Genomic DNA, 15,812 nt, shown 5'->3' on the forward strand with positions numbered 1-15,812 from the left:
GAAATAGAGGTCGCTTTGCCGAACTTGCACGGTCCCAATAAGTAGAAATCCGTTTTAATATGCAAATACCCGTCAAGGAATACATAATTTCAATGTATAATTTTAATAAGTTCAATGTATAATAATCACAGAGGTACGTTTTTTCTGTAACTTCCAACTGTAATGCGTTAGAGAGAATTCGATAATCTGTGACGCACTGAAAAAAGGGTTTTGGACGTGCTATGGGGTGTATTTCGTATGCTTCCTCTAACAAAACTCATTCAAAAACTCAAGGTACTAATTCATATATTCTAAACGAAATATATAGTTGAAAAAAATATGGTGGATTAGTTTTATAAGAGTATTAATCTTCGTCTGATCGGTATCGAACTGTATTTTACATTTAGCAGTTTTTTTGATATGTGGTTTTCCATGTACGGTTTCGGATAGAACTAAGAATCAAAAAACGGTCATCAATTGCTATTGCGCAGCCTTTTTATAACATTGGATAGTGTAAATGGACCAACCTGAAGATGTACAGTCTCGTTTTGTTTATTATACAGTGATGAGCGCGCTAATAACCGGCAGAATAATGCAAAATATGGAAAACATTGCGAAGGATAAAACTAGTAGAGGTGGAAATTATCGGTATAAACGGTATTACCTTACATAGTTTCCCACCTTTAGACGTCTGTGACGGGACTATTTTATAAAATTCTCCTGTCACCGTGACAGTTGTCATATTCCTTCGATACTTCTAAAGGTGGGAAACTATGTAATTTAATGTTAATTTATACGTTTATATCGATAATTTCCTTCTCTACTAGTTTCATCTCTCTTTACTTCGTAATGTATTATTATGTTTTGCATCTTTTGCGTTATTCTGCCGGTTATTAGCGCGCTCACCACTGTATAAATATATTCTTCGAAGTTGCTGCTGCGTCGAAGTGTTAGAAAGTGTCGAAGTTAAAAATAGAATAGATGCAAATACGAATATCCATCATTTACTTAATATTATGGCCAATAACTTAAATAACTTTAATTTTTAAGACAAGTTATATTTTTTTACCACAACATGCACGCACAACCATAGATGCAATTATTGTGAATAAAATATCAAAGTATATTGTCAAAACAACTGAACCCCCTACAACATGAATGCCATCAGCTCAACAATGATAACAAAAAATATTTCTTCCATTCTTCTTAAAGTGCCGTCTCCTGAATGGAGGTTTGCTGCTACAATTGCAAACTCTTCTCCAATCTTCAGCTGTTATTATTAGCTGTTCAAATTTTAGCCCTGTCTATTGTCGTATGTTTCTTAGCCCCGATAGTCTTTTCCTTCCGCTCTTTCCCTCGATCTTTCCTTTCCCTATTTTTTTTGTGAGGTGAGAATCTTCAAAAGACCCTCTGGGAAGGTGTCCCTGGTGTGTCGGATTCAGTCCGGCACGCTTCACCGCGGGCCGAGGCCGCCTACCGACTAAACTCACCCCCTCTTTCTCTAGCTGACGGGTCTGGAACCGCACTTAGCGTGCATATCTGACCCGCCGACCTTACTTTTAACTCCCCTCCGGCACTCTTCGCGTGCATTCCATGAGTTTGGCGGCCTCGTAGCCTCCCCCCCCCGCAAGAGCCTCACGCCAGACCGGCCGGTGAAGCGACCGTCCAGCGCAACCCTCCCGCGGGTGGGGCGACCGGGATGCCCCCCCTCACGATGGAACTAGCAAAACAGAACCAGTTGGTAATTACGAGCAACGTCAAACATTCTTACTTTCATCAATTCATTAATTCAATACAAGACAATCTGAGACTTAGAACAAGGAGGCAGTTGGCGTAGGTTGGATGTAAAAGGTCCTCCCCCGCCAGCTGCCCCAAGACGAACACGGGTAGAACAAGGAAAACAGAAATCAAAACACAAACAAAACGAGAAACACAAGAGGCACTCAGCCTGAGTAGAAGGTAAAAGTCCCCTACTGAATGCCTCTTGAGACATGCACCACAGTTAAATAATATTAGAATAAAAACGGTAAAATGTTATATAAATAAAATTGATAAATAAATAAATAGATCGATAAAACATAATAAATAAAATAAAATAAGGGCAGTCAGCGTAGATTGGATGTAAAGGGTCCTCCCCCGCTGACTGCCTTGCATGACACAAACACGTTAAAAAAATGAATAGAAAAATAAATAATGACGATTGGTCATCCCGCTTGCAGACGCCTCTCTTTTTCCTCTTTGTGCTTGATTGTCTTGGTGACAAAAGCAATGATCAGGTCGAAGTCTCTCTTGCTATCGATAGCTTTATCGATTAGCTCATGAGGCTCGCCTAGAGGGGATCCCAGACCCAGATGCAGCTCGGTACGCCCCGCGTGATATGCAGAGCACTCAAACACAATTCCTTTCCCTATTAGTTGAGCATATTGGTACTTATTATTGCTCAGTATGCGGCCTAGGTATGTTTTTTAGTTTTCACTGTGTTGAAAAGTTCTTGTTCCTTGCCTATGCTATGCAGCACTTCTTCGTTTGAGGTATGCGATGTCCATGAAATTTTTAGGATTCTCCGGTAGATCCACATTTCAAAGGCCTCCAATTTATTTATGATTGACGCACCATTTTGATAAACGTAGTCAAAGTTCGAGGTTTATTTGAGAATCTCATAGCAGTCTTTTGATTTTTTCGAAAGATTTTGTGGCCTGTTCTATTCTCTATCTTATTTCTAGATCAGGATTTAGGCTGCTATCGATCCAACATTCCAGCTACTTAAATCTATTGGTCTGTTTTAAAATATGCCCGTTTATTGTGCAAAGTCGCGGTACATCTTGGGTTTTTCGGATTGACATCAGTTTGGTTTCCTCAATGTTTATTTTCATACCAAATTGCTCACAGACCGAATTGGTCCTGTCGATGAGTCGTAGATCCAAGTCGGAATATGCAATCAACAGCGTATGATCGGCGTATCTGATGCTGTTGATATTTACGCCATTCAGCTTCACTCCATCCTTGGAATCTTCCAGTGACTCTTTTAATAAAAACATAAAAATTCGGAGTAAAGATTAAATAGCAGGGGTGACAGAACACATACGTGTCTAATTCCCCTCCTAATTTCTACGTCTGCGGACGAGAAACCTTCGATCGTAACTCTGGCGTTTTGGTTCCAGAACAAGTTTTTTAGTAGTTTGATGTCTTTCCCATCTAAACCGACTGCAAACGTTCTAATAGTAGGTTGTGATTGTAGTACAGTTTATCTTTACAGTACAGTTATAATGTATAGAACTAGTAAACTGAACAGGGCTTCTCTCGGTTTCATGCCGTTCTCATGAATCCAAACTAATCGTCTTCAATGATTGTCTTCCATTATACGCCAGTCAATTCGCACCTCCAAATTCTATCCTACTGCATGGATTTTAATGAAATTTTGGGAATAGCTTCTACTTATCTCCTAATTCCAAGTCTACCCTATCTGCTATGGCGCTTTTATCTTGGGGGCGGTTCTCACCCCTTCTCGGGGGTGGAAAATTTTTTGATTAAAATAACCACGGAAGTGGCCAGAGAACCTAATTCTAAGCAAAAACTGTTCTGTAATTGTTTTTTGAAAACTCAATACTTTTTGAGTTGTTCGTGGTTGAAAATTTTCCATTTTCATAGAAACATAACACCTTTTCGAACGGTTTTTTTGCCAATACCGTAAAAACTATACATTTAACTAAAAAAATTATACAAAGCATTGTTGTAGCTTCATAAAAAAAAAGCAAACAGGTTCGTTCCTTCATAAATCTTGTAGTTATAATACAAAAACAGATATAGTAGGTGAAAAGAGTTTGTTTTTTTGGTGCATGCTCAAATCGGTGTATTCAACTTGAAATAACAGAGAAACGGTCGATTTTGGTTGTATAATGCTACCAATACCTTTTGTAGTTCTTGTAGATAGACCTTTAAAATGAGCAATATTAAATGTCGATTACGTTCAAACTAAGCGAGATATGCTGCAATAAAAATTGATGACTAATGTATTTTAAGAAAAAATGAGAAGTATATTTAACCCCTCATCCACTAGAATTTAAATGCATCATTTTCTTTCTACAATACATTTTATTAAAATGTTATTTCTATGTCCAAAAAGTTGGACGGGTTTAATGAATCGTTTTTGAAAAAAATAAGATCAATTTCTCTATGTAACTTGAAAATGATAAGAAATACAGTAATGAAAAACAAAAATAAAATTTTTATCTAAAAAAACCCTACATATTGGTATGGCATCTTTTTTTCGTATCTCTTATGATTTTCGGGTTACATGCAGAAAAAGTAAGATTTTTAAGAAAATTTAGAACGGCGCTCTACAATTTGATCTTATTTTATTCAAAAACCATTCATTTTAAACCCGTCCAACTTTGTGAACATAGAAATACCACTATAATAAAAGGTATTGTAGAAGGAAAACGATGCATTTAAATTCTGATGGATGAGGGAATATACTAATTTTTTCTTAAATTACATTTAGCCATCAAATTTTTTTGCAGCATATCTCGCTTAGTTTGAATGTAATCGACATTTAATATTGCTCATTTTAAAGGTCTTTTTAAGCACTACAAAAGGTACTGGTAGCATTATACACCGAAAATCGACCGTTTCTCTGTTATTTTAAGTTGAATACATCGATTTGAGCATACACCAAAAGAACAAACTCTTTTCACCTACCATATCTCTGTTTGTATTATAACTAAAAGGTTTATAAAGGAACGAATCTCAGGTTTTTTTATATAGTTTTAGACCGAACGAATCTCAGGTTTTACATAGTAACCTACAAAAATGTTTTATATAGTTTTTTTAGTTAGATGCATAGTTTTTAAGGTATTTATCAAAAACCGTCCGAAAAGGTGTCATTTTTCAATGAAAATGACCAATTTTCAACCACGAATAACTCAAAAAGTATTCAGTTTTCAAAAAAAAATTATAGAACAGTTTTTGCTTAGAATTCTAGCTACTTTCGTAGTTACTTTGACCAAACAATTTTCCACCCCCTTGAAGGGGTGGGAACCGCCCCTAAGATAAAAGCGCCATAGTGTATAGCATAGACTTTGTTTCTTGAGCTATTCCCTACGTACTGTGAAAATATCAAGTGAATCGATGTAGTAGGATAATTCGGAGCCAAATACCCTCATTGACTGTCCTATTAGTGTATTTATACAGGGTGTCCCGAAAAGATTGGTCATAAATTATACAACACATTCTGGGGTCAAAAATAGTTCGATTGAACCTAACTTACCTTAGTACAAATGTGCTCATAAAAAAGTTATAGCCCTTTGAAGTTACAAAATGAAAATCGATTTTTTTCAATATATTGAAAACTATTGGACATGGGGCATTCTTATGGCAGGAACATCTTAAAACAAAATTATAGTGAAATTTGTCCACCCCATAAAAATTTTATGGGGGTTTTGTTCCCTTAAACCCCCCCAAACTTTTGTGTACGTTCCAATTAATTCATTATTGTGGTACCATTAGTTAAACACAACGTTTCTAAAACTTTTTTGCCTCTTAGTATTTTTTAGATAAGCCAGTTTTTATCGGGATGCGGCTTCTTTTTTATTTAATATTAGTATTCTAATATTAATATTAGTATTCTAATATTAATATTAGTATTAATATTCTTTCACGGTTTTTGCTATAAATTTTAAACGCTTGGATTGACATGGAATTTAGCATACGCATAACTAACATGTCAGACATGGAATTTAGCATACGCATAACTAACATGTCAAAGAAAAAAAGTGATATGGTGCCGATGTGTGCTTTTGCCCTGGGGGCGAGTCTCACCCCATCTCGAGGGTTAAAAAATATATGTCCAAGCCAAGATAAGTCCCGAAATGGATAAACTTACTAATTTTAAGCAACTTTTGTTCTATAGAGTTTTTTTTACCAAATCAATACTTTTTTGGTTTTAGACAAAATAACCACGTTTTTAGACGGGTTTTAGCCAAGATAAGTCCCGAAATGGATAAACTTACTAATTTTAAGCAACTTTTGTTCTATAGAGTTTTTTTTACCAAATCAATACTTTTTTGGTTTTAGACAAAATAACCACGTTTTTAGACGGGTTTTCGCAAATAACTCAAAACGTAAGCATTTTGTCGAAAAAAATATTCTTAGCAAAACTATAGCCTATCAAAAAGTGAAAAAAAAAGTGTTAAAAAAAGCTTTATTTCTGTTTTTATAAAAAAAAGTTTCTATCATCAAATGTAAGCAAGTTACGCTCAAAAGAAAGTTGGTCCCTTTTGTTTTGACAAAAAAAAATCAAGAAGATCACCCCCCCAATTAGCAATTTAATGAAATTAATTGTTACCGCTTCACAAGTTACTTTACTTATGTTGTGTTTATATGATCTGTAAGTTTCATCGATTCAAAGTGCTTATTTTTGAAAAAATTTGGTTTTAAAAAAAATTTTTTAAAAATTTAATTTTGAAAAAAATGCTTTTTTTCAAAATAACTTAAAAATTGTTCGAAATACCAAAAATCTTAAACAATAAAAAAAGTCAGCTTTGCTTTTCTGAATATTTTTTATTTTTTTGTTTTTCTGTAAGACAAAAATTGGTTAAGATTCGGTGTTTCTAAATTTGCATACACTCGTGATAAGTGACTCCTTCAAGCCCTTTTAACTACAGCTCTTTCAAAAATAAGGACTTTGAACCGATGAAACTTACAGATCATATGATCAATACGTACGCGAGTAAAAAACTTGTGAAGACGTAACAATTAAGTTCATTTGAAATGCTAATTAGGGAGTGATTTTCCTGATTTTTTACCAAAAAAAAAGGGACCAACTTTATTTTGAGCGTAACTTGTTTACTTTTGATGCTAAAAAATTTTTTAAAAAACCAAAATAAGCATTTTTTTAAACACTTTAAAAAAGTTAAAATGAATTTTCCTCAAAAAAGGACTTCTTTTTTTGGTTATGGCACGTTAAAATATTCGATTTGGAATTTGACGAATATGAACCTATTTTTCATTAGCTATAACTCTGCTTCTACTATGTATAGTGACCTAATATACACCATGTTTTTCACTTTTTTACGTGCTATATTTTTAATAAGAATTTTTTTCTCGACCAAATACTTTTGCAGTTATTTGCGAAAAACCGTCTGAAAACGTGGCTATTTTGTAGAAAAATTAACATATTCACTCGCAAATAACTCGAAAACTATTATTTTGGCGAAAAAACTTTAGAAAACAAAAGTTGCTTAGAATTAGTCATTTTATCCATTTCCGGACTTATTTCGAACATATATTTTTCACCCCCAAATGGGGGTGAAACTAACCCCTAGGGCAAAAGCACACATCGGCACAATATCACTTTTTTTCTTTGACTTGTTAGCTATGTGTATGCCAAATTTCATGTCAATCAAAGCGGTTCTTTAAAATTTAGATGTTTTGCAATATTTTACCTTTAAAGAACGCACTATATGTTTACATAAAAATTTTGTGGAGTTTTGTTCCTTTAAACCCCCCAAATGTTTGTGTACGTTCCAATTAAACTGTTATTGTGGTACCATTAGGTAAACACAGTGTTTTTAAAACTTTTTTGCCTCTTAGTCTTTTTTTGATAAGTCACCTTTTATCGAGATGTGGCTTCTTTTTCAAAATATGCCTAATAATGTAAATTTTCAGATTATTAACAGCTCTCTATAACTGTACTTAATTAACCATATACAAATATGTGGTGGATTCGACAAATATTCAAAATATCTCGATAAACACTGGCTTATCGAAAAAGTACTAAGAGGCAAAAAAAGTTTTAAAAATATTGTGTTTACCTAATAGTGCCACAATAATAATTTAATTAGAACGTACACAAAAGTTTGGGGGCGGGGGTTTAAGGGAGCAAATCCTCCATCAAATTTTTATGGGATGCACAAATTTCACTTTTATTTTTTTTTAAGATGTTGCTACTATAAGAATGCCACATGTCCGTTTTCAATAAAAAATTTCTAAGAGTTTTCGATATATGAAAAAAAAATCGATTTTCAGTTTGTAACTTCAAAGGGAACTTTTATTGTGTGCACTATTGTATACAGGTAAGTGAGGTTCAATCAACCTATTTTTGACCCCAGAATCTGTGGTATAATTTATGACCAATCTTTTCGGGACATCCTGTATATGTTTTTTTTTTTAGCTGAAAACAGAAGATTCCGACACTCAAAAGAAATACGATCTTACGGCCGTCGTCTGTTTTATAAACGACCAATCTGCACCGGACAAACGAAATCTGGCGGCTTTAATTCGAGTACCTGATTCGTACTTAAAAGAAAAAGATAATGAGTCAAATCCAAAATGGTACTTATTTAACGATTTTAGCATCAGTCCTGTGTCTCCTCATGAAGCTACTTGGTTTAGTCTGGACTGGAAGGTTCCATGTGTACTGTTTTATACATCAACTGACGCTATGAAAAATAAGCTTGAAGTTAAGCAGCAGCTGCCAAGAGTAAGTTTCCTTTCTTTTTGATGTCTACTAACCAAATAATAGTTTATAAAGTTTACCAAACTAATACACCTTCAATCTTGTTTTATAACTTATGATGATCCCTTATATAATAGTTTTTGCATGGAATACTACTGAAAAATATAACAAGTGAATCTGTATGAAATATGGAACTGAGTTTATTTAGAGCATATATTCACTATTTCCGCAAATTAATAAAAACCAGTTAAGGTTAAAAAGAAATATCAATAAAACCAATTGAGGAGGTTTAAAGTAAAAGGATTTAAGTGCACTTTTCTAAAAATATGCTCGAAGTACCGATTCGCGTACTTAAATGGTATTATAACTTGGTGGTAAAAGGATTCAATCATGTTTCGCCCTACATTGTCGCCATTACATTTAATTTAATGAAAATAATTGCATTTTGCATTGGTAGTAAACGGGTTTAAGTGCGCTTGAACCGTTTATTACTACAAAAGTATTTTTAGTATTCTGTAAAAACAAGTAATAGTAATCGGGTTTAAGTGCGCTTGAACCGTTTTACCACAGAACTATTTTTAGTGTAGTCTGTAAAAACCTCATGTTAATACAGGATTAATTTCAAGTAAATAAATATTAGATTTGTACCGAATTTTGAAGACTAATTAAGTATTATGCAACGTGCCAGTTGTAGTGACACTGTGGATAACAGCTGGGATAAAAGTGATTAGTAATAGTTAACATCTGCACTTGAATCGTTTTAAACATATATCAACACCATGTACCGATTCAAGTACATTTTTTTTAATAATTGAAAAAAAGGAAGGATATAGTAAGAGTAATAATATACCCTTATATTTTTATCATTTTATAGAACATTGCACACTAGACATATTTTAGTTTAATGACTCCTAGATTTATAAAACTCAAACAAACTTTGAAGCTGATTATCTCAGAACTATCAAAACTGCACTTAAACCCTTTTACGTCTGGCCCCATCAATTAAATTAACATTTAATTTGTGCTTGTTTGTTCACAATTAGGGGAGTCAAGATAGAACGAATACATGCATTGTTTCGGAAAATGTAATTCAAACAAGCTTATATTTTCTAAAACTTTTTTTGTTAGTTTATATACATGTTAAAGTGAAAACTTCTACTGATTTTGCCGCTAATTGTTTATTAATTGTTTAAACAATAACAATTGTTTTGTATCAATAATTTTAAAAATATCGTTGAATTCATCATTTTACTTTGATCAAATATGTTTCTAGTTTGTTTTTGATTATGCTGAATCCGAATATGGCATTAAAATTTGAAAATTCTTATACATAAGCACTTATACAGTTTGGCTACGTAGCTATTAGGAACCATATGGGAAATTTTATTATCAATTTTACGAAAAAAAGTTATTCTCCATAAAATGCGCTGCATATTTTAAAATCTAATACTCAACCATCAGATATCAAATTTGATCAATTTTATACGAGTTATGTCAAAAATATGAATTTCGTTAAAGAGTAAAGTACCTTTATATTCCAGAATATTAAAAATTGTTATTGTGAAAAGTTATTTTGGCATTAAAAACAATGTTTTAATATACAATTACATCCTTCTAATTGAATTTTTTTTTTCAATTTTTTCTCAAATTATACCCATCACCATTTTATTACAATTGAGGGGATCAGATGCTAAGGAGTACAAGTGATAAAATAGTTCAATTGAGAAAAACGAAGGCAAAGTTAAATTTACATAGTAAATTCTACAGCAAATTGATCACTTATGAATTTATTTTGAATTAATTTTATACCTTTTATTTATCTAATTGTAAAAGCTTTTGTACAGTTAGTACCTATTTATTTTCATTCAAAATATTTGAAATTTGGAAAAAAAAACGTTCGCACTTGTACCCCTCTGCTTCAAATTTTGCACTTGTTTCTCTTTGCCACTTAAGTACCTTACCATTTGCTTAAAGTCTTAAACTAAAATAAAAGAAAAATTACGTAAAAATTAAAAATTTTTCTTTATGAAAACTTATTTTGTGCTATTATTTCACTTATTTTGAATACTTTTTAAGGGCTTGATTTGCAAAGATGCTAAACAAATCACCAAAAATAATATCCAACACCTTACAGGCAAAGGGATACAAGTGAAGTTATACTTGTTTGCCGCAAACTGTTTTTAAATATTTCGTAAGTAGTCAAACTAGAACCTGCGATATGTCGCCACCAGTAGTTTAATTCACCTGTATCTCTTTCCCACTAAATTCTTAATACTATCTAGTATTATTTTGTGCACTTAACTCAGTTTACAATATTTTGTCACTTGTACCCCTTAGCATCTAATCCCCTCAATTATGATAGGTAATTATTTTATTATCAATTTTACGAAAATAAGTTATTCTTCATAAAATGCTCTACCTGGTCTAAAATCTAAGATACAACAGATATCAAAATTTTTCAATTTTATACGAGGTATGTAAAAAAGTATGAACTTCGCTTAACAGTTAAGTGTCCCTATAGTGCAAAATATTTCAATTAGAAGGATGTAATTGAACATTGAAACTTAGTTTTTAATTCCAAACAATTTTTCTTAATAACAATTTTCGATATTGTGAAATTTAAAGGTACTTTACTCTTGAGTGAAATTCATATTCTTTGACATACCTCATATAAAATTAATAAAATTTGATATCTTATGGTTGCATCTTAGATTCTATATGATGCAGAGTATTTTATAAACAATACTTTTTTTCGTAAAGCTGATAATAAAAAAGTTATTCTAATAGGTTCGATATTCAATAGGTTCTAATTTACGCCCACATACTGTATAAGAGCAAAAAAAATTTTCGCTGAACATTTATTATTGTTGAAGCTTATTATTAAATGTATTTTAGGTAAGTTTTACAGAAAAAAGTTTTGATCACTTTGTATAAGGGTCATTCCATTTCAAATCACTCAATTTTGGAGCAAAAAAAATTTTGGACCTCCGACTTGTCTGAAAATTGGTATATAGCTTCTGCGGGACGTAAAAATAAGATATTTAAGGTCAAAAAATCTTCTTCTTTTTTTCTCAAAATGTTATTTTATGCGATTTTACAGTGATTTGGTGTTTATTTATACAAATTTGCATTTTCTATCGTAAAGTATCAATGGAAAACATAATATTTTAATAGAAGGGACTCAAAAATGTCATTATATGGCATTATAACAAGTTATTTTGATTCAAAACAAGCTTTTGATCAAATTTTATAGTGTAGAAAACGTTAAAATACCGTTTTTTACATTTTTCTCCATTCCGAAAATACATCATAATCGATTTGGCTGAAAATTAGCCCACAGATAGACAAAACATAGGACTTTAAGTGGTGAGAAGGATTTGAATTATATTATAATACCAAAAAAGTTACATGCAATATTATAGTCAAAAATATAGGCGTCTACTGTAAGTAAAATTAACTCGAAAATATCGACCTCACGACAAAAATTGTTAAAAAGAAATTGTAATAATTGTAAATAAGATTTATTTGGTACAATTTCAGTTCCTACCATTTTTGTCGAAAAGTTAAAAATGGCGTAGATATTGAGCAAAACAGGTTCTCCTTTAAAATCAAGATGGCGGCTAACGTAACGGAGGAATTCATTCGTGATTTTAAATTTAGGCTACTATTGACTCCCCTAAAGATCAGAAAAATAAAATTTTGGGCATCTCGGCATTCAAGGTCAAATGCTATCCCGACTGGACTAATATATACTTTTGAATCTGATATTACTGCATGTAACTTTTTTGGTATTGTAATATAATTCAAATCCTTCTAACCACTTAAAATCCTATGTTTTGGCTATCTGTGGGCAAATTTTCAGCCAAATCGATGATGATGTATTTTGGGAATGGAGGAAAATGTAAAAAACGGTATTTTAACGTTTTTTACACTATAAAATTTGATCAAAAACTTGTTTTGATTCAAAATAACTTGTTATAATGCCATATAATGACATTTTTGAGTCCTTTTTATTAAAATATTATGTTTTTCATTGATACTTTACGACAGAAAATGCAAATTTGTTTAAATAAACACCAAATCACAAAATCGCATAAAATAACATTTTGAGAAAAAAATAAGAAGAAGATTTTTTGACCTTAAATATCTTATTTTTACGTCCCGCAGAAGCTATATACCAATTTTCAGACACAGGGCCGGTGATAACGGGCCTGCAAGGGATGCACTGCAGGCGGGCGCTCCTGATTGGGGGGCGCCAAAATGAGCTTTTTTTTTTGCTGGTGCGATACAAAATATTAGTTTAAAAGAGACTAAAGGGCGCCTATGCTAGTTTTGCAGGCGGGCGCCTTATACCCTAGCGCCGGTACTGATTCAGACAAATCGGAGATCCAAAATTTTTTGCCTGAGTGATTTGACATGGAATGTACCATAAACATTTTTTTAGCAGGTAATTTTCGGTTTTTGTATTAAATTTTTTTATCTTTCTTAATTTTCTCAAAAAGAAAATGTTAATTTCATTTCTAAGTAAAATAATTTAGTGCATTTTAAAGATTACATCCTAAGCTTTAAAAAACACCTATGAAATTGTAATAAATCTGTTCAAACTTAGTAATATCGTCTTAAACTGGTAGTTATTCTGTAAAACTACGAAGTTTTCAAAAATACATTTTTTGAGACGTCGTAGCATTTGAATTAAATTTTTGAGATTTTTTTTGAATGAAACATCGTTTAGTAACATGTTTGAAAGGTGAGTTGTGCAAATTTGAGAGTTTTATAGGTAAAATTGTATTAGTTACACATTTTTAAATCATTTTTAAACAAAATTCATGTAAGTCTCAATTTCCGCCTCACCGTACTTATGCCCATACATTTTATTTCTTTTTATTACAACCATAAGATAGTTTAATTGTTCTTCTTTCATGTCCAATTTGTAAAATTTCGTTTGATCCAGTAGTTAAAGAATTATATTAAAATAACTCAACCGTGCACTTCGCCGAACGCTAGTTTAAAGTGCGCCAATGTTTGTGAGAAGGATGACTTTAGCGTTATAAATAAAAAATTACAGGAGCTATAGATTTAATTTTAGAAAAATCTTTAAGGTTTTTTTTGTAACATTTTTTGAATTTTTCAATGGTCAAGTCAGATTTTTTCCAAGATTTATATTTTCGGAGTTATTAAAAAAAAAAGCAACTAATTTCGCAGTTCATTTGTTTAATAAACAAGAATGTGTGTGTACTTTGTACGCACGTAAGAAGTTATACTTCTACTACATATTATGTGATTTTTAAGACTATACCAAAAATTTAAAAAAATAAAAGAATAAAACGCACACAAACACATTGAAAAATGCCACAAAGAAAAAATGATTTCTGGACGATAATAATTGTTGGCAAAAATTTTAAATACGCATTTGCTGAAAAAAAAATTATATAACAAATATACTTACAATCATAATATGCATAAAAAAATAAAACTTGCATCGGGAATTGAACCCTTGAATTTCGTGCCGCTTTGACTCGTAATCGAAGCGCAGACTCACTCGTCCAATCGCACATTATTTATCATGTGGAAAAATACGGTAACTGAACGTTTTACTGTTTGACAATTGTTTTGAAAATTATGTAGTTTAAATTTTGTGGAAGAAAATATAAAAATATAACAAAACAGTAAGAAAACAATATATTAGATGAAGATTGGTAGAACTTTTGTTGGTAATCAAATTAAGTATGTAAATCAAAGCATTACATACCTACTAGATAAATAAATCTACGCCAAAAAATCATAATTTAAAAATAAAAATCGAACCTAATTTGGGATTTCTCTCTAAAATCCGCATTCTTGAGAAAATAAATGTATGTATTTCAACCTAATCCAAATGTATAATTACAATATGATTATAATAGAAACTAGGTACTTACCAAATTAGAATGAGTTTTCCTTGTCCAGAATAGTCCAAAAGTCCAAAAATATAGGTATATGAAAACTATTTAAAAAGGCAGTATAACTATTAACTAACTTTTGTTTGTTGTTTCTTTTCACACAAATTTTAAAACGCAACAACCATAAATAATCTAACTACAGCTGTGCCACAGCCACCATATTGAATAATTTTTGACATGTCATTTGAAGATCCAATCAGAACAAAGTTATAATGCGCATGCGCCCGGTCGCTAGGTTTTCCCATATAAAAATTTACCCTCTATCGCCGGTAAAGAAGCATAACTTCAAAAATGAAGCACCCACTTCTGGAGTAGAACTTTTTGATATGTTGTTTATTGAACATTTCTTAATCAAATTACAAAAAGTTCTATCTTGTTTGATTTTTTCCGAAGTCAAAATCTATATTGACTCCCCTAAATTTGCTTTTGAACATTCTAAAGTATTGTGACACAAAATGTTTCCGTTCGTAACATTTTATTAGTATTGTAGGGGAAAGGATGACGTAGCTGGTTCGATGTTTTAAAAGAAATATTTGAATGTTATCTCTCTAAATAGAGAGATTTTGCACCTCTTACTTTGCAATTCCGTTATGGTTATCGTTATACTACATCTGCGCATTAGCGAATATATGATCCGTTATCGTTATTAAACATAAGGGATTCCGTAATTTACGGAGGTTTAAAGTAGTGCTTATCGTTATCGTTATAGTAATGGTTAAATTGCTTTGTTGCCAGAATGTAAAAAAATCAGTAAAATTACATTTACATAGATTCCAATTTTGATTACCTATAAATTAAAATATCAAAAACTGTTCAAGTATATGCTTAAAATTGCAATAACGTTGTGAAGTGAGGTTTTGTTTAAATAACGATAACGATGACACGAAAAACTTACTTGACAGTCTGCAAAAACTCTGCTTTTTAACGTTGCCGTAATCGTTATGCTTAATAAAGTTAACCATAGCGGAGCCAAAATCAGCGGTTATTTTAAGAGGTGCAAAATCTCTCTATTATGTCACTGAATGTCGATACAGCTGGACTAATTAATCGTTATGATACCACAGCTGGTCGGTAAAGGCTCGATATCGATGACTTTGGATTCTTGTAGATTCGAAGGGTTGCCGGTTCTCAAAAAAATGTCTGGAAACCGAACACTGCTCACAAAGTTAGTTTTAAAAGTGTTAATAATTGTTTTGTCCTTGGTAAAATCACTGTCACTGTTCCACAAGTTTTTCAAAAAATAATGTTCAGATGCACTCCAATGGTGATCAGTGGAATAAGCAGGTATGGTGCTTCTCAGAGACTTTTTTTCAGTGCGTCACAATTAACAGAAAAAAAAGGTACGTCTGTGATTATACACATTTATAACATTTATTCTAGTTATTTATAGATGGCGCTATAATCGGCAAAAAATGATTTGCCTATTCCATATCTATACG

The 15,812-nt window shown here is 31.9% G+C and overlaps 1 protein-coding gene across 2 annotated transcripts in view; it reads left to right on the forward strand.

The window, feature by feature from the left end:
• LOC114332067 (PAN2-PAN3 deadenylation complex catalytic subunit PAN2) overlaps positions 1-15,812 on the forward strand; it is a 186,631-nt gene that overhangs the window by 131,172 nt on the left and 39,647 nt on the right. For both annotated transcript variants that reach the window (XM_050650441.1, XM_050650442.1), the window contains one exon: positions 8,150-8,458. In XM_050650441.1, coding sequence (XP_050506398.1) covers positions 8,150-8,458 — 309 coding nt within the window. The remainder of the gene's footprint in view (positions 1-8,149; positions 8,459-15,812) is intronic.

Source organism: Diabrotica virgifera, chromosome 5, assembly GCF_917563875.1.
Source record: "Diabrotica virgifera virgifera chromosome 5, PGI_DIABVI_V3a".
NCBI lineage: Eukaryota > Metazoa > Arthropoda > Insecta > Coleoptera > Chrysomelidae > Diabrotica > Diabrotica virgifera.